This window comes from Astatotilapia calliptera, chromosome 23, assembly GCF_964374335.1.
Source record: "Astatotilapia calliptera chromosome 23, fAstCal68.1, whole genome shotgun sequence".
Taxonomy (NCBI): Eukaryota; Metazoa; Chordata; class Actinopteri; order Cichliformes; family Cichlidae; genus Astatotilapia; species Astatotilapia calliptera.
The window spans coordinates 25,550,862-25,571,205 of NC_137443.1; the positions used below are offsets into that span (position 1 = coordinate 25,550,862).

At 41.4% G+C, this 20,344-nt stretch overlaps 1 protein-coding gene across 1 annotated transcript; it reads right to left on the minus strand.

The window, feature by feature from the left end:
* Positions 1–920: 920 nt before the first annotated feature.
* map3k2 (mitogen-activated protein kinase kinase kinase 2) lies at positions 921–18,370 on the minus strand. The gene is made up of 17 exons (XM_026158976.2): positions 18,008–18,370; positions 14,879–14,951; positions 14,448–14,566; positions 14,325–14,365; positions 14,128–14,227; positions 11,781–11,894; positions 11,072–11,168; positions 10,641–10,771; positions 9,765–9,844; positions 9,610–9,674; positions 8,075–8,167; positions 7,739–7,978; positions 7,509–7,657; positions 5,440–5,571; positions 5,096–5,225; positions 4,825–5,002; positions 921–1,689 (listed from the first exon to the last, which is right to left on the minus strand). Exons 2-17 carry the CDS (start codon positions 14,931–14,933, stop codon positions 1,470–1,472), a joined length of 1,944 nt encoding a protein of 647 aa, XP_026014761.1. The 5' UTR covers positions 14,934–14,951; positions 18,008–18,370; the 3' UTR covers positions 921–1,469.
* Between the last annotated feature and the right edge of the window lie 1,974 nt (positions 18,371–20,344).

Below are 20,344 nucleotides of genomic sequence, written 5' to 3' on the forward strand. Positions count from 1 at the left end.
CCCTTGCCATGAGATAGTTGGAAGCTTAAAACAAGCTGGAAAAGCCAGCTGCATTTTTGGGGGGCTTTAAGACAAAGCACTGCAGCACAGCACAAACATGGTTGAGTCATCATTAAACTAGTTCTTTCCCTCTCTCTGACACGGACGTGTTAACCAGAAAAGATGAACTGCTGGTGAAGCTACACGACCGCGGCTCCCTGCGAGGACCTGACCTGTCCATGGGATGGTGTAAGCTCTGTCAGCAAAACAAACCCTGTCCGGCCACCTTTCGCTTACCAACAGCTTCAGTTTCATTTATCGACTTGCTCTCCTTAAACTAGACATCCAAATCACCTTCCAGAATTAGCTATGGTGGTCTGAAGAGGATACGAGTGTGTTTTAGTTGACTTTTTAAATGTTTTAAATCAACAATTCTGCACGCTGCACCTTTCAAGTCTGGTCATGAGAGTGCTCCCTATTGCTTTCTGTGGCTGAACAGACCGAGTTTCTAAAAGCCAATGTTTACCAGCAGTAAATTCATGAATCTGCCATGCTAAGAGACATCCAATCAGATCAGAGAATCAGAGGAGGAAAGAGAGCACAGGTACCGATGTGGCGCTTCACTTCTACACCAGCATGACGACTTTTCTAAACAGAGGGTATTTGGTTTCCAGCCGGCGGCGCTGGTACAGCAGGCGAACGAACAAACCGAAATGATCAGCACAGCGAGTCCCCGTCGCAGAAAGGCAGAAACGGCTGAACTGGGATCAGCTGGTGTGAAGGCAGTTTATCCAGGAGGCAAAAATCAAAACAAACAAACAAAAAAACTGAGAACAAAAAGCTGAGACTCATTCTCAAACATAAAAAGGCACAGAGACGGGGACGACGAATCAGAACGTTTCATCTGCACTTTGTTCAGAAAACGGAGCGGACTTCGGCGAGGGATGAGGGCAGGTGGGTGGAAAATTCTCGGGGGAGTGTTCTCTGGATCTGGGATTCAGGTTTGTCTATAGCAGCGCGCCCGTCACTCTGGGTTTTGGCAGGAGACTACATTCTGGGGTCGGGTCAGCGAGACATTGGAGGAGGATGAGAAGGAGGCAGGGCGGGGTTTACTCCAGAGTCAGGCATCAGCTCCTGTTAGGGCAACAACACCGACGCCATCCCGCTTCAAAACGCTCAGAGCGAGAAACCGTACAAACATTTAAAAAAAACAAAACAGTTTTTTTTAGAGAGGAGGAAGTGCTCAACCTCCTCCGCGTTGGAGACGTTAAGGTGCAACTTGCGGAGAAAAATAAAATAAGAATTTGTGTCCTTTATGGCAGTCTCATACAAACAGAGACAGGAGGAGCGCCCCCACCTTCTCCCAGCCAGTCTTTACTGGTCCAACGTGGTCTCAGCGTAAAGGTGGAGGGGGCGGGATCAGATAAGGCCGTATTTGGCAGTTCGGCAGGCAGGCAGGGGTTCAAGATTCGAGGAGGGGGCGGGAGGGGTTAATGTACAAAGATGTGCCTGAGCAGCTCTTCTGCAGACGGCCGCTGCTTGGTCTCCACGAAGATCCGTTTGAGGAACTCCCGGCAGTGGTCCGACACGTGGGCGGGCAGGACGGGGTTAGTGGGCTGCGTGGCGATCTTAAAGATGGCCGCCATGGCCTCGAACTCTGCCCACGGAGGTCGCTGAGTCAGCATCTCCACAACGGTGCAGCCGACACTCCTGAAGACGACAAAACAAACATTAAGCCCATAAAAGAAAGGAAGGTCAATTTATTAGCTTTATTTGGTTTTCACTAGATAAAACATGGCCTCACAGCACAGGAAATGCTCTCAGCTACAGCTTCCACCTTTCTGTGGCACAATAACATCAAAAGGCAACCCAGTCTTTACTTTCCTACCCGTTTCATTCGACAGTTAAAGTCATGATTTTATAAAAAGCCATCCAACAACATCGTCTTTAATCTTTGAAGCCACGTGTGGCCAAAGCTTCCTGTTAGTGGCTACAATGAAGCGTCTTCAGAGGTTTGCGCTGGTTACATACGTGACCAACATGGTCTTGTTTGCAGATTCTCTAACAAACAGAACATTTCACACAGAATAGAAGGAGCTCTAGATAACCAACACTGAACTCCCTAAATTATTAAATCGTATTAAGAGGGGTAAGCATGTGTGAACTTCATCCTACTCCTTTAGGAGCATCTAAACTAATGGTATAGAGAGATATTCGTGACAACTTTTTCTCTTCACAATGCGTTCTGTTATTTTATTTAAATTTACCCATTGGACTGATTGATGGTTGATTTCAGTCTTAAAAAACAAAATAAAAGACACCACCATTGTTCATGTTTTATCATTTAAACTCAATGGAAAGACCCACTTCAGACTCATTGTGTGTTACCACCATAAAAACTACCAAAAGACCCTCAATGTCTTTTCTTTTTTGCCAGTCATATCTGTTAGACCTGTGGATGTTCAGTGTTATTTTGTAACATGAAGAAAAAAAAAAAAAACTGAGGTGATTTGTTGAGGACATCCCCAACTTTTCTGTTAGGAAGTGCTGCTATTTTTGACAGTGTTAGCTACTATTAGCCTCTGTTAGCTGGTGTTAGTGATACTTTCAGGTCATACTTGAAGTGCATCTAACATTGCTGGACTGAGTCTTTAGCAAACAAACTCTTGTACAAAGTGAGCATGTAATCAGAATGTTTGAGTCCAGCATTACTCAGCATAACTAACAGCTGTTGCTGTTTAGCTGGCTTGTGGCCAGTTGTCCCGAGATGGGAGGGTCACATGTCTAATCTGCTGACAATATTAAAGTGTCTCCTGATCTGAGCCCCGACTGCAGATCAGGAGATGAGGCTTAAGATGAAGCGGAGGACATTTTATTAAGATGTCATCTCTCATTATCCCTTTCCTTCACATTTTCCTTTCTTTGGTGACGGCGACCAACGAGTTCTCTTCTCCTCCACCTTTGGTGCACGGTGCATGTGGCCGGTCTCACAAACCAGTATCATTCCCATGAACTTTTAAAGGTTTATTTTTAAGTTCATGAAAACCTTTTAATTTCTCTGAAGACGTAATTAAACACTGATGTACATATATGAGCAGAATATTCCTTTATATTAAATAACCTCACAAGGTTACATTTTTACAACCTTGGGTGTCCACATTGCCCGCCCAACCGGCCGCCCACGTACTTGGCGGGTAACGACAATACCTCAATCAAGAATGCATACCAGAAGCAACTCAATAGAAAGAAGAAGAAGAAAAAAAAAAAAAAAAAAAAAAAAAAAAAAATCACAGATTTTCCTTAGTTAAATGAGGCTTTTGAGGTTAAATGCACACATAAGCAGGATTGGTCTAAAGACTTAAAGGAAAAGAGTTAGTGTTACCTGACTTTTCCTGATATTTCTGACCCTTTAACCCTCTGGAGTCCAGGGTATAATTGGCCGTTTTTGACTACTTTTGATTTTACCTCTATATTTCACCTTTTTAAAAAAAACTGTTTATCTTGCCTTGTTTGGTATCATTATTTTCAGCACAACCTCAAATATCTGAAATTTGAGTTATTTTTTCATTTTGGTATACTATATTAGCACAGTTGATCTAAATCCAGACCAAAAAAAAAAAAAATTCAAAATCCGAGTAGAAAAACGTTCCATTTTTTACTGTAAAACCCACAAACAATGAAATGCAAATAGAAATTGTACATTTCTAAAAATTATGCACAAGTTTTGCAAACAACAAAGTTATAAGGTACTGTTTACCTAAAAATGCAGCCAAGGCCTCAGGCATTTTTTATATAACCATTTAAATCTATTTACAGAACAATCAGGTGTGCTGCATCAAATAAGAAGGTACACAAATTATTTGTGCCAGTCCAAAAAAAATAGTTTGTGTCCAGTATAAGACAGAGGAGAACACCACAGGCCTAAACCCTGCAGGTCTGACAGCAGGAGGTGCATCAGTCCTGTTTTCCATGTGGGAACAGCGTTTACACTGGAATCTGAATTTGGTGGCTTTTTTGGAGCAACTGTGAAATTCAGCAGTATAACTGACACACAAAACAAAACAATGACTACAGTACACACTAACTACAGCCTCCAAACACGCTAAACGTCTCTAATGTCTCACATATGAAAACTCGCTCTCTCTTTCTTTCGCTTACCTGCTTTCTCTCGCCAGTGTTGCTCCTAAAACGTCCCCCTCTCCCTAAACAACCAAGTGCCACATCATTTTTTGATTGGCTGACATGGTAAACTTTAACACCAATAGGAAAGGGGTGTTTTTCTTTTTTCTTTTTTCACTCGCAAGCGGAGTGTGTTTGCTAGCGCTGTCCATAGAAAGCGCCGTTTTTACCGTTCTTCCCGCTCTAGACACCGCGGTTTTAGTCAGAAAAATACATCGCGTGTATTTTCTAATCATAACTCTGGTTTTACGTGGCCCATCGACACAATTCAAAAACTGGTATGTAGTTTGAAGTCCTCACTTTCGACCCAAGTTGAAACTGAGACTCTGAGTCGCTGCATCTTGTAGCTGTGTTGTGATTTTGACGCGCCGGTGCGTCCGACGACCCCAGAGGGTTAATAAATAAAAGTGCGTTTTATATTTGGCCAAAACATCTTTGGTTGGTGTCCTGGTTTTTGGGACTAAAACCCCTAAACTGGAAGCAACACTAATGGATGTTTGTGTTGATGAAGGAAGCTGTTGGGATGTGGAAGTTCACTGCTGCATCACTTTCTAAAGTCAGTTTGTAAAAATTCATCTACATTGGTACCACTTAAATTACTTTTTACATCACTTTCATGCTGCATCCTCTGAATAATGTAGTAAAGACTTTTGAGGTTGGTCTTACCAGATGTCTGCCTTCCTGCCGTAACCCTCTCCGCTGATCACCTCTGGGCTCATCCAGTACGGGGTACCGGTCACCGACTTCATGCCTGTTCCTGACAGACAGATGGTCTGCAGCCGCCTGCTGGCCCCGAAGTCTCCCAGCTTCACGTTACCCACCGAGTCTCTGAGGATGTTTGCACCTGAAAGACGATTGCACAGTTTCATGCTCTACTTTTCAAAGACGACGTTTGGTCCCAAGTATTTCCCCAGCAGGAGCGAAAACATCAGCTCACCTTTGATGTCCCTGTGGACGATCATGTTGCTATGCAGATAAGAAACCCCCTCCAGGATCTGCCTGGTGTAGCGGCGCGTCACATTTTCCGTGAGCGCCCCGTACGACTTCAGCTGGTCTTTAATGGATCCCTGAGTGTCACCAGAAAGGAAGGAATCATCAGAAATATCCCTGCTGTTCCTCACATTAAAATTTAGCGTCTCTTAAGAGAAACAGCTGTCATTTCCACTCGAACAAAAGGAACTTTGTTTGCAAGTGTTGATGGATTTCCACTCGAATAGAGCATGAGATTTTTAGCTTCACACACACATAACTGGAAACAGTGAACAGTTTGTGTGCACTCACTCCAGGCATGTACTCCATAAAGATGGAGAGCGTTCGCTCCATCGTGTCTCGCAGACAGCCATAATATTGGACGATCCGCTCATGGCACAAGTTCTTCAGGAGCTGGATTTCACATTCCAGTGCGCTCACCTCCTGCAGCAGAAACAGAAGGGCACATATTCAAGCAGAACATAGTTAAACCGATTTCACCTCTACATACAACAAATTCGAGGCTCTAACAGCAGATACACGAGAGGACTGGAAAGATCTTTCTCAAGTGGGAGCGAAGTGTCTCTAGTTTGAATTTACTGAGTTGTATCCTTATTTACAGCCCTGTTTTTCAAATCAACATTGTATGATTTTCCTTTTTTTCCCCTCCCTGGCTTTTTTATAAATCAACAAGGCATTTTAAAAATAAAACTAGAAAAATTTGCATTTCCTGCGAAAATGCTGTGTGGATGCCTTAACGCTGAAGATGTATGCTGAAAAAAGCTGAAAAAGGTGAGAGAGAAAAAAAACAAAAACAAAAAAACATTGCCCTGAGCAGGATCGAACCTGGCCCATCTGGTCTCAAGGCAGCTACTCATCTCACTGCGCAAAAGTAATTCTCACAAAATAAAAGAGGTGGAGAGACGGACAATTTTGCTGAAATGAGCAGAAACAGCTGAGAATTGTGCTGATAAGAGGTGAATCAGCAGAATTTCTGCAGAAAAGAGGTGAATCAGCAGAATTTCTGCAGAAAAGAGATGAATCAGCAGAATTTCTGCTGAAAAGAGATGAATCAGCAGAATTTCTGCTGAAAAGAGATGAATCAGCAGAATTTCTGCTGAAAAGAGTTCAATCAGCAGAATTTCTGCTGAAAAGAGTTTTTTCTGAAAAAGCTGGTATTTGTGCTGAAAAGGGGTGAAAAAGCTTAAATTTGTGTTGAAAAGAGTTAAAAAAGTTTAACTGTTGACTGAAAGAAATGTTGCCATAAGCGGGATTTGAACCCGGGCCTCCCAGTCCGGCACAAAAGTTAGGCGCACTCAAATTTTTCAACCACAGCACTTTCTTCTTCTTTTTTTCGGGGGGGGGGGGGGGGGGGGGGGTAAGTTCATACAGACAATATTCATTTCTAAATTATTAACTAACAAACTTGTGCTTAAAGTGCTTTGTCAATATTGTAGAAAATGTTAAACTTAATCATCATCTCGGCCTCCTCTGACGACCTGTTTGCTGCTGAAAGGCAGTGGGGAGAGGGGTCACTTGGGCAGTGCATTTATTGCAGCATATAATGTGTTTCCTGGATGCACTGTGCTTTTTCAGCATTCAAAGATTGATGGCACCGTGTCAGAGCACTGGCTATGGATTTCAGACTGATCAGGCCTTAACTTTTCATCTTTTCTTATTACCCACAGCTACATCCACTTCTCACAGGCCTAGGCTGCTCACTAGGGCTGGGTATCATCACTGATTTCCATAATCCATTCGATTCTGGTTCTCAAAGTCCTGATTCGATTCAATTTAGCCTCAGACAGTCAGAAATATTATAATTCTAATCATTTATCAGTACTGATACACATGAGACTTCATCAGAATTGTGAACATCACAGCAGATGCCTTTGTGTGAAAGTAACTGAGAATAAAACACAGAAAAACATGAAGGAGATTTTCCTGGTCTGGCTTTTTATAGCAGATAACCTTAAAAATATTCTACAATGTTCTGCATATAAAGTTTAAATTTCTTCAGTATTGAACAGAAAAAAATAGGCTTTCTTGTCCGAGGTCATTTAAGTGAAAAAAGAAAAAGACAGTTAGACTCTTTTTTTTTTTTTTTTGCTACCCGAACAGTTGGTCGCACAGGTGCGACCAAATTTTTTTTTTTTTTTTTTTTTTTTTTTTTTTAAAGTCGCACCACTGACAAATTTGGTCGCATTTGCGACCAAATTGGTCGCACTCTAGAGCCCTGATAAGCTTCATAAAACAATGACATAGCATCTAGATCTACACTTCCACCCAAAGCAATGATCTTTTTTTTTTTTTCCTTTTTGCCTTGTCTTTCCATTTTCCTACCACTATATTTAATATATTCTATGCTGCTGTGTACGTACCTTGCTCGTCTCGGGACTCTCTGGATCAAACTGAACTTGTTTAACTGCCAGTTCCCGTCCAGTATCGGCATCATAACACAGGAAGACCCGCCCGAAAGCTCCCTGACCTAGAAGCTTCCCCAGCCGCCAGTTGGTTGGCGCTCGCGGGGCTGTGCACAAAGACACATCAGGTTTGCTAAAAACGCAGAAAAACAAACATCTGGAGGACGTGTCGTGTTGCGAGGACTCACAGCGGCTGGGTGGACTGACGTCCATGACGGAGAGCGTCGGAGCCACGGCTGGATTGGGGTTTGGCTCGATGTCACTCCCCCTCCGCGGCCTCCTGGCGGGGCCGGGGACCTCCTCCAGGTCAGGCGTGAAGACGCTGCTGCCACTGCTGGTGCTGGGCGACTGCTCGGTTGAGCTGAAGCTGATTGGAGAGCGGAAACCGTGAACTTGCGTCCGCCGAGCCCGAGGGAAAGTCTTCCTCCCTGTTCAGAGGATGAAGGAGAGCGATCATTTTTAAATCCCTGTTTAAAGTCAATTTGCTTTCAGCATCAGTAGGAATAAATAAATGAATTACCCACCATCACTGTAATCCTGAAGGCCAAAAGGAATGCCGTACCGGCGAGGATACGTCCCTCCTTTCCCTGACTTCTCAAACACCGGAATATCGTACTCTGCAGAGGAAGGAGGATACAAAAGATTAAATTTACAGGCCATGGCCTCAAAACAGCTTTCAAAGATGGCAACCTCGACATGAGAATGTTTTGGGCCTTTTAACTGTAATCTGTAAATCGTGAGTGCTCGGTTTCCTTGAAAAATCCCATTTTTACCATTTCTTCCTGCCCTCAACGTGACAAGCAAAGCATGGTGTAGGTTAGTGATCTTAAGTCTAGTTCTACTTGGTCCAGCAATACGATTTAATACCTGATATATAGTTTAAAGTCTTAACTTTCAACACAAGTAGAAACAGAGATTCAGCAAGGCTGCGTCTTGCAGTTACATCATCTTAAAATCAGTCGTGTGATTTGGACATGCTAGTACATCAACTATAGAGGGTTAAAGGTTTGGCTCTTAGTCTGGTTTAAGTTTTAGCCTGTTAAACTCTTCACTGCCTGGTAGATCAGATTGTTGTTGTTTTTATTTTTTAAACCCTTAAACAGTCTAACACCCGTGAACTAGGGCTGGGCTATATCATACCGTTCACGGTAATACCGGTGTAATTTTGGGCAACAATAGGAAAATGAAATATCGTGATAGAATATGGGTAAAACGCACATGCGCAGTGCCTTTGTTTACATACGCACATGGCGGCGACGAAGAATGAGAAGTGCGAAAGTGGATCGTTAAATGAAACTGATGAACCAGAATTGGTTTGTAAAAATGCTGCAACTTGAGTGGTGTGGAACTGGTTTAGCTTTCGTCCGTCAGATACACAACAAAGCACTATTTTAGGTAGCGCATGCTAGCGGGCCATCGTTATTACCGTGTTGTTTGGAAAATACGGCACACTTAAAATCAATCCTTTGATTTTTCTGAAAATCGACAGTGCCCCTTATAATCCCGTGTGCCTTATATATATGAACTCTGGTTGTGTTTACTGACCTCGAAACGATTTTATGGCGTACACGGCGCTCGAAAATCTGTCAAATGTTTCAGTACGACTTTGCTAAGCTACAAAACCGCACGATGGATTGTCGGAGCATTACGGTTATTGTAGGCAGGCGCCTCACGGAGTGATACCTACTGTGCTTCAACATAATATTACCGCGTTGTGTGTGTATAAGCTCTTTTTAAGTTTTGTGGATATTATACATGGTTATGCTGAAGATATGTCGGCCAATTTCCACTGGAAATGCCTTTTGGTTAAACTGTCAGCAAGGAATTTGCATTTGCACTGTTACATTTTTATATAACTTTAATGCACATAAAAAACAGCTGCTTGTTTAAGTGAAAATACATTGATGGGGTTTTATAAAGTTGTGGAGTTGTAAAGTATTTTGTCTAGTGTCAATTATATCGTCAGTTATATCGTTATCGCAAATTTTCAAATGTATATCGTGATAAATATTTTTGGTCATATTGCCCTGCTCTACCGTGAACTAAGATCTGCTCTCACCTGGAAAGTCCTGGTGGTTGTCTGGGTAGCTCTGAGCCCTGGGCATCCTGGACTTTGGGTAATCACTGCACAACACAAAGACAACAGCAACAAATCAGAGGGATTTCTTCCACGGCAGTTTTTTGTGGTTTCCTGTTTTATTCTGTGACGCACACCTGTCCAGTGGGCTGTCTAGGGAGGGACAACTTCCAGAAGCCGAGTTCTCCGGACTGCTCATGGACAATGGATCCAACATCTGAAGTAAAACAAGAGAAATGAGAGAGAGAGACAAACTCACATCCTCTCAAAACCAATCAAATTGTATCTCATTAGCCAACAGGTGAATTTAATTTGACATAAAATGATGCTAAGAGCAACTTCAGAAAACTCAATAATAAATACATTACATTTAAGCTTTTTACAACCTCCAAAACAGAAAAATAAATCCTTCCCTCATCTCTCCAGACCTGCAGTAGTCACAAGTTATGCCACTTACACTGAATCACGTGACACTTTAACGAAGGCTGTTTGTGACGTAACACAAACTGCCCATGCCTGCGAAGGAGCCTGCTGACCTCCACTATTCACGTCTGTACGACCTCACCTACAAGTGTGCAAAACACGTCTATGTACCCAGACACTCAATGTGCTATGAAAAGAACCCAGATACGCATCCACCATCTTCCCTGCTGTGTGCGCCCAGGTCCGTTTGGGAGTATATCAGGGACTTAACCCGTCCTCCACAGTGGCAGGTACACCACAGAACTCAGTAGTCACAGCAGGGAGAAGAGGAAGAAAAGATCAACTTTAATAAAATACTAAAAGGCCAGAAGGTTTTGCTTTAATGGCTACTGTAAAGTCCAGCATGGCAACTTTAAAAAGAACTCTTTAAATATCGGCTTTATGATAAAGAAGCTGGTGAAAATTAATTTTACATTTAAAATGTCCTAGAGTTTACACTTAAATACTAGATTTGCGCTCCGCTTTGTTACATCAGAGCAGCTCCTTTTCAAGTAGCAAACACTAAAGTGGACTCTCCTGAGCATCAGCACCTGGTCCATGCTCTCAGGGATGAACTCCCCCTCGCTGTTGATGCTGGTGAAGGAGCCGTTCCTCGCCACCTGCTGCAGAGCGTCGGGAATGTATCCTGGAGGAGGAGAGCTGCGGTCCGTTGAGTGGGAACCTGACAGGACGGCGGTTATAGAGAGTGAGAAAATTGTCCTGTGTGCGCCACAGTCACAGCTAAACCATGTGATGCTTATTTTCGCACAAAAGAGTCCGAGTTTCATGCATTCATGTATTTTTCTTAACACTGGAACCACTGAGACAGTCAATTTAAAATTTACACACACACACACACACACACACACACACACACACACACACACACACACCTGACCCTTACCCACTACCAGGCTGTGGTGGGCACTAGTGCCCATCCCTGCAAGCTTTGAGTCTGCATCACTGTTTAGCAAACATTTACCTATCAACGCCAGCATGCTCTTCTTGTCTGTGACCCGGAACCCCGTGTTGTCCAGTTCCTCGTGGGACGGCAGAAGGTCCATGTTGGATGACGAGTTCTGCAGACACAAAACAAACTAAACATTAAAAAGAAACTCTGGACAAGTTTAACATCTCCTTTGTTTTCCAGCTAGCCCTTCTATGTTAACACTGCTATAACATAAAGATTGCACATGTCTCACTCTGTATATTTTATTTTATATATTTTATTTATTGTTTACTCTATTTAATTTGTAAAATATGTGTACACACACACACACACACACAAAAATATTTAGTATACACATCCAGAAATGCATACACTATTATATATTGTACATATATTTATTAGTTTCAGATGTAGCCATTCTTGTATTTTGCTTGTTTACATTATTGTATTTTGCACAACTCTGTTGCTTGTGAAGCTCGCACACAAGAATTTCACTCACATGTGCTGTACCAATGTACCTGCACATGTGATGTGACAATAAAAGTGATTTGATTTGATTTGAAGATTAAAAATACCAACGCTGGTATAAAAAACACCCCAATCAGCCTTTTACAGCTGAGAGGTAAAAACTGTCGAGGGGTTACAGCACAGAAAAAGCAGCAGGTGTGTCGGCCGCCACACAACGTACATACTGTGCACAAGTATCAGAAACTACCATTAAAGTCATTGCAGTATGGCCCACCTCAGAGGAGACCTGCAGCACAAGGAGAATCTTCAGACTCTTCATGTGAACACTGCGATCCAGCAGCTCTACAGCTTTGTCCAGGTCGTCCTGAGTGGTCAATGGAATCACCAACTGCAAGGGGGGGGGGGGGGGGGGGGGGGGGGGAGAAGAAAAAATAAGAAGAGAAAAAAAATTGAAATACAGTGACTTGAATAACCTTTTAAAAATTGGGTGATTCTTTTTGATCATTTGTGGAAGTGCACACAACAACAAAAACATAATCCACACACAGGTGCTTCATTGATCCAATCAGCTGTTCACAGCACTTCCTACACTCCAGTGTCTGTCATGCTGTACATTCACGGGGTTTCATGGATTCCACTAGATGCAACAGGAAGTGACATCATTTTCTCAGGAACACAGCTCCACTGGTGCTATTAGAAAGTGATGTTTCACTTTGTGCCTTTCTGTATAAGTTCCTGAGACACGTAAAACTGTGACTGCACCATTTCAAACACTTCATGATTTTCAATTCAATTGTGGTTCATCATTTATCTATTATGTATAGGAAGAAAAAGCTAAAGCATGCAAACCTGTAGAGCTAAGCCCTGGTGGGCCTGTTCTACGGTAGATAAAACAGAGTTACAGGTTGCTGTCATGCACAGCTCTGCAGCTAACACTGCGTACACAGTGTCATGTTAGTTTGCAGAGTGTGTCCAACATTGTGGAGCAGCTGCAGCAGGTTAACATCCACACGCCTGTGCAGGATGTGGTCACACGCTCACACCTTCACTCCGTTACTTCTGGGTTTTTTTTTTCCTAATGCAGCTTTCGTACAATCGTTCATTTTCTACATCAAAGGCTGGCAGGATGGCACTGGTAGCACAACTGTGGTCTGCTTTCTTGAAACAGGCCGCAGACCACGATCCCACTCGCCCCTGCCAACAGTCATCTTAGAGCCAACAGGTAGCTGGTGGTGTACATTACTAAAATATTCATTTAACCTACTAGTACTTCTGTTGCAGACTAGCGAGGCAGCAACTAAACATCTAGCTGATGAATCACAATGATGCAGATCCACCACCAGACCCAGAGGTGGATTTTTGCGTCAAAATGTCCAAAGAAAACAGCAGAAAAAAGTTGTGTCAGTCTGCAAAGAGTGAGACACACTGCCGCTGAAACACACTGGGTGTTCTTAAAAACTGCACAGAGGGAAGAACAACATCAGAGGGGCACCGAGGGCAGTTGAAAGGACAGGTTTAGGATGACAGGAGGGGGATCATAGCACAGCTAGATTCTCCACATGAAAGGGATCTAGTCTGTGTGGTTTGTGAAACTGACCGAATCTGATGTGACGTGCTTTACATCGAAACAGGAGACGCTGCAGAGATTTTGTCTCTTGGCTCAGAACACCTCAGCCCCCCCACCCATGCATCCATGACTGTGTGTGAATGTTAGATAGGAAGCACTTCAGCATAGGGCTGCTCAATTAATCGAATTTTAATCACGATTACGATCTGGGCTTTCAGCGATCATTAAAAATGACTGAGCCGATTATTAGCCCCTCCCTCGTGCTTTACTCTCGCGCTGCTCCGTGTGGCAAATCGAGCGCACCTCGCTGCATTTCGAACGCATGTCACAACAATTGAGAGCAGCGGTCTCCAACCTTTTTTGCGCCACGGACCGGTTTATGCCCGACAATATCTTCAACTCTCGCGGCCCGGTACCAAACGACTCACGGACCAGTACCGGTCCGAGGCCTGGGGGTTGGGGACCGTTGATTAAGAGGACCCGAGGGAAGCTCGGAAAGCTAAGCAGAAGTTATTTGGAGAGGAGAGTGACTGCCGTTGGTTGAAAAGAGAGGTAAAAAAAACTTCAGTGGTGTTGAAACATTATGGGTTCGCGGAGTCAGACGTGGATCAAGTAGACATAGTGCGTAAACTTTGCTACAGTGTCGTAGCTGCACCACAGAGCAGCACTGCAACGTTCACTAAACATAGATGTTTACATTTTTCATTTATTTTTTATATTGCAAACATTTGCACTGTTATCAGTATTTGCACACTATTTTATATTATTTTTTGACAATTTTTAAAGTCATTATTCAACACATTGTTATTGTTAAATAAATATCGTCAAATAATCGAGATCTCAATTTCAGTGAAAATAATCGTGATTAGCATTTTTGCCATAATCGAGCAGCCCTACTTCAGCATAGAAAAAAGTCCCTGTATGAGTGTGTGTGAATGGATGACTGAGGCATGTTGTAAAGTGCTTTCTACTCAGGTAGAGTAGAAAGGTGCTATATAAGAACCAGTCCATTTACTACAGGAAGCAGAGGAAAATTACATTTCAAGTTTCGTACCTCGTTGTTTGTGTAGTGGAGGCCCATCGTCTGACCAAAAGCCACTTTAGCTTTGGACCTCAGATCCTCCAGCTTGATAGGTCGAGGGAACTGCAGAATCCTGCAAAGAAGAAGACAGGTGAGAGGTCAGAGACGGGCACTGCTGCTGGTCTGCACTGACAGCACCGGAGGGAGAAACACAGCAGTGGAAACCTCACCTCTTCTCCCCTTTGAACTCAAACTTCACTCTCACATCGTTCTGTTGGAGACAGAGCACAGAGTTAAAGACAGCCAGAGCAAAGATGAGCCAGACTGAGCCTTCGTGCTTTCACTTGGGTTACCTGGTTCTTGGGCGACGAGGCTTTGGGTTTGCACAGGTCTGACAGGAACGCGGCAGGACGGCTGGAGCGGTGCAGTTCGGCCAAGTCCTGCATGATGGAGTTCAGCGCCTCCTGCTCATCTGTGAGACAGCATGACTTCTGCTTATTCAACAGGTTTTATCATTGAAAAACTCAACTTGCTAAAGACTCCTCTAACAACCTGTCTTGCGGTATGAACATATGAACACAAAAAATGAAGTTGCCTTGCTGCATTTATCTCTTCAGATAAGCCGCTTCCACTTAGCCGCACAACACAAGGGACTTATTGTCAGGCAAAGATGTCAAAGAGCCATTGTTCGGGGAGGAAAAAAAATTCCTCAAATTATAGGTCTGTCAAAAGATGAAGCTGACTCGCTGCCAAGCAGTAACACCATCTCACAGCATGTACGTACCCATCTTAATGGCACGGCGATTGACCCAGGAGGCCAGGAAAGAGGATTCTCCCATCAAAGGGATTCCTTTCTCCTGAAACACAAAAACATCATCATAAATCCTTACATGCAATTAAAAGGGATCATTAAACATAATGTGCGAATAAAAACAATCTGTTAAACTGAAATTGTCTCATATATACACATTTACATTTAATTTGTGATGTATACTGTACATTTTTCTTCTATTGTTTTTGTGCAGTATTATTGTTATAACATTGTGCTGCATCTATTCATTTTTGTTCTGGCCATTCTGCTGTTGTAATAATGCAAATTTGTAGTAACTCGTCTTTATTTATTTTTTTTATGTCAAAACGAGCATCTGGAGGCTTTATACATATTTTAAGAGTGTTATGTCTACATGATAGTTCTATTGTTGTATTTCCCGAAGCACCAATCCAGCATTTGGATCAGATATAAGTCATCTATGCTGTTCTATGTCTACTATGTTACGTATTAGCAGCAGTTGCTCCAACATAGCCTGGAGGACACCAGCAGCAATGAGGGTCAGGGGTTTGGGCCTGAGCACTGCTACACCAGCAGCTTTTCTCTGTACGTTTGCAGACATTTTTGACTTAACTGTGAGCTTCCCCGTCAGCTTCTCACTCTTGGTATGTGTAAGGTGTAAAACTTGTTAGGAAGCATTTATTGCATTTTTATGGTAACATAATGTGGCGTCATCAATATTTCTTCACTTCACACCCCACACGACGTGCATGTGTGAGTCAGGAGCACTCACAGAGAGCTGAAAGGAGAATAGTGCCAATAAACTAGGTGAGGACTTCAGACACATTAGATTCATTTTACTTGTGCTGGACAATAAGTTTATATTCTTGGATGTATTCATCACGTTTCTTAAAATAAGTAAAATAATGTTTGAGTCAAGCATGATGTTTTGATCATCATCCAAAAAAAAAAAAAAAAAAGAAGATTCACAGTATCTTCCTTCCAGTGAGGAGCACATATGATTAAATTAACACTGAAACCCAAACCCGGTACTTGGTATCAATATACAGTGCTGTGCAAAAGTCTTGAGTCACCTCTTGTTTCTTTACATTTTGCTTCCAAGAAGCCACACTGTCATTTTTAAAAGTGGCCTTGAGTAAAGAACCGATTTGTTAATAGGAGCCTGTCACAAATCATTTGTTTTTGTATTTCAGCCGGTGGTGTCGGAGATTAAAATCAATGAATAATGAACTCAGAAAAGTACCATGTAATCCACCATGCAATACCATCTGGAAGACATCTAATTACCAACGCCTTATTTTTTTCAGCATGACAATAATCCCAAACACACTGCCAATGCAATTAAAAACAATTATTCTTTTTGTGCTGATTACTCTGCACACTACAGACTTAAACCATAAGAATATCGAGCTCAACTGTGAGGTTGCTGAAGTAAAACTCCCACAAGTATTCTGAATATCAGCCATAATGTAAACACCTTAAGCAGGCTTACTAAATACTATTTACATATAACCCTGGTTTAACAAAAACCCGTTTTACTTATGACACTGCTTACAAGAACTACTCTACCCACAATCCTGAACCGAAACAGCAATGCCTCCAATCGGTGGAGGTCGCTGTTACTGTTGAAATTCTGTAAATGTAGGAACATCAGCACAAAACAAGAGAGCAATGATTGCAGCGAGGCAACACTACAACAATGCAAAGGATTACATTGAAGGAGGCTGGAAGTCATTCACTGTGAAATCTAGGATTTGCAGTGCATTATGGGGATGAGCAGTTCCTGTACACAGCCTCGTACCTTTGCCTTCTTCTTCTTTTTTTTTTTATCCAAATCAAATCTTTTTAATAGCCATGATTCACCTCGTAGCTGGTTGGTTTGGTCTGAGGATTAAAACTCTTTATATAAGGATTTTTTGAAACATCAATGGAGAGAATGAACAAGGAACTCACTTCAGGAATGGGAGCCCTTAAATTGCTGCGTTCCCTAGCAAAGATAAATAGTATATTTGTGATTTGATAACATAAAAAACAGAAAACAGCTGCAACAAAATCTTTAATACAAGTGTAGTGGAGTAAATGCTGACCCTACTTTAAGAGCCCTTTTCTTCACATTTAAATTACCCACACTGATGGATATTTTATTGCCATTTTAATGTGACAATGTTTGTTAATGTGGGTCTATTCAGATGAGTCAGTTTCCAGACCATACCTTTCTACTGATCACTGATTATCTTTAACTGGGCTCCGGATGCCCACACTATAGGAGGTCAAGCATTCAGCTTTTTAATTTGTCACTAAGCTGTATATTATACTATTGCATTGTCATGTATAGTGAAATATGCAATGACTGTAGCTATGAGTGTCCAATAAAGGGGCTTTAAAGGTTGCAGCACAAGCTTTTGTGTGGAATCAAAGTAGTTTATTACTCAGCTATCAATTAATACTATTGAACATAACCTCCAGAATGTAATCTGTACAAACATAATTAGCCTTCATGTTATTGTTGTTGCAAAAGAGTGGAAATTTAAGTCAAGATGGCCTCTGCTGACGAGGAGTTGATTGGAAATTGTTGATGATAGTCTGTGATCATCACTGATTGATGAGAGAGCTGCAGCATTGGTGCTAGCCTTAGCTTAGCGTTTATTCTTCTCTCTTTTATCCTTACATACATCATCCTCCTCATGAACATCATCTTCTGTACCGACTCTTGCTCAGTGCTCACAACAAAGTTGATATCAACAGCAAAATCATGGCCTCCTTTGGTAGATAATTAGCTCGCTTTAGATTCTCCTGCTAGCGTTAGCCGAGTAGCAACATAGCAACTGTTGCTAGCACATTTTTAGCAATTACAGCCGTTTTTATGAATAATTATAAGACACTATTGACACTTACGCCCAAAATACTATTTGTTATCTAAACAGAGAGCCGATATGTGAAGCTAAGCTAGACGTGTGCAACTAGCTGTCAGGCCAGGGAAGTTGTCAAGCTGAGCTAATGCTAACAGCCAGCCGCACAGCTAAACAGCGTTCACCTGCGCTGCATGACTATAAGAAAAACAAACAGCCCTTAAAGGAATAAATAAACCCTTCAAATGGATCAAATACTTCTTTAGTACCGTACCTGGGCGCTAATTAGATGTGTAGTCACTTCCTCATCCACAGGGCCGGTGACAGGAGCCCCGGGCCCCGCGGAGAGCCGCTGGAGGAAGCAGAAGTTTGGCAGTCCGCTCCCAACTTCACTCGAGTGCTGCCGGACCACGACGACGACGAGGCCTGACGGCTGTCAAAGGGACCAGCTGAAGCTTTTCGACCACAAGACGACAAAACGGCGGCTCATCCAACTAAGTAGCTCCTTGTCTGTGCAGTGGTTAAAAGGCTAACTTCATCAGAGGCGCTCTTTTAGCTGTACTTTACACCCTGGTTAACGGTAGCTCCGCTCGCTGCTGACCCCACGACGCCATCAAGTTATCACGTATTAAAAATAATTTAACCGGAAGTAGACACAGAAAATAAAAGAAGATACATTCAAGTAACTATTATGTGTTTTATTTTGATAACCAGTGCCAGGATATTATATTTCATTTACGGAAACTTGAAAGGTGTTGACCCCAACCTTGTCGGAAGAGTCCAATAAAAACACGACCTGTCACATCAGAGAAACTTATGAGTTTCCTGTCAAAGAATAAATACATTTGATTGGTGTTTAATCACTTTATTGTAGTTTTTTTAATAGTTTTATAGATTTTTATTATAATTTAATATAATTGTTCTACATATTTAGAGATTTAAGAGTGTCTTTTGATTAAATTAATTATTATTAATTATGCAAGCACAAAATTATAGCTACACTCTCTCAGGGGGTGCATAAAATTAAAATATGCATATATATGTATATACATACACACAGTCATGCCCACAAATGCATAAAAAATATATCAACATATGTAGTTTTGAGGGAAGTAAATAATGAGACTCGACATAAAAATTTTGCACATTAGAATTGAACTTGAATGAATTGAGTTATTTACAGCTGGTATATATCTATATACACTTTGTAAGGTAATGGTGGTATTTACTGCTATTATTACAATTAACACCTGAGGCTGACGTGTTGATGAAACTGGACTAAACTGAAAAAGAGTCAATTTAAAGTGATTTCCTTAATATTTTAATTCTGTTTAAGTTAGTTTTGCAAATGCATAATATGATTTGTATTTTTTTTGTTTCTTTCCTATATAGCCCCATGTTGTTTAATTTTTTGAAATACAATTTAACAAAAGGTTTAATGTATTATAAAAGTATTTTGTTATATATCCACATCACCAGCATTTAAAAGGCCAATAACTTGATGTCACTATTGGACTGATCAATATGTATTATATTTATCTGTATTTTTAATTAAAAATGTGTATTTTTAATTTTAATTAAAGGCCAAACTCTTTAATCAACTTGTCTGGGCGCTTAAAAATAATGTGACATATATGGGGACAGTTTAGACCAAGCACAAATGGAAATTCTGATATCACTCAGGTGAGACAAAACTGATTTTAAAAACTCAAGCTCCAAATAAGCCAATGTTTATCTAGTTTATATTCTTATTAGCCAGACAAAATTAATTTGTTAATTTAAAAATAAAGTCACTATGTCACAATTTAGAATGAAATGAATCAGTGGTTACTGTTGGGTCGACATTATTATATATTTAACAGCTTTAAAATGATCCTGAAATAACACACAGCGAGTCATTGTGTGTGTGTGTGTGTGTGTGTGTGTGTGTGTGTGTGTGTGTGTGTGTGTGTGTGTGTGTGTGTGTGTGTGTGTGTGTCACATCCTGACATTACCAAAATGTAAAAAACAAAAACAGCCCTATGTTTTCTGCAATGTGCCTACAACTAGTATGATATGGAAAAGACCCTTTACAATACATTTCTCCATCTAACAGTTTCTAAATTATATTTTAGTGTCAGTTTTGTTCATGTTGTCTAAGTTTATTATTGCATTTAGACCCAGTGTTATCTAGATTGTGGTTTATGGTTTTGGTCTTTGGATTGTTACACCCAAAGTCAAATACAGAGACTGCAAGCATTCATTCAATAAAAATATAAACATTGTTCTTTAAAAAACATAAAACATCTGTATGCTGTGCTGCGTATTCACCATGTTATTAGCCAGTTTAAAAAAAAAAGGTTTTCTGTGCTATAACAGTACACTGGAAAGGGGTCCATAAAATACACTACCAATAAAGGAATGTTCCATTTAAATGTTTTATAAATATTTTTCCATACTTTTTAAATAAATATTGGGTTTAATTGTTTACTGTGCCCATAAACTTGCATTTACTATCCAGCAAAGATTTATATCACACCCTAATGGTCAAACATTAGATTATGCATATATTATATCGTAAAATGGTCTGCCTTGGTGACCAGTCGGGGCAGATGGCCGACCCGCCCTCATT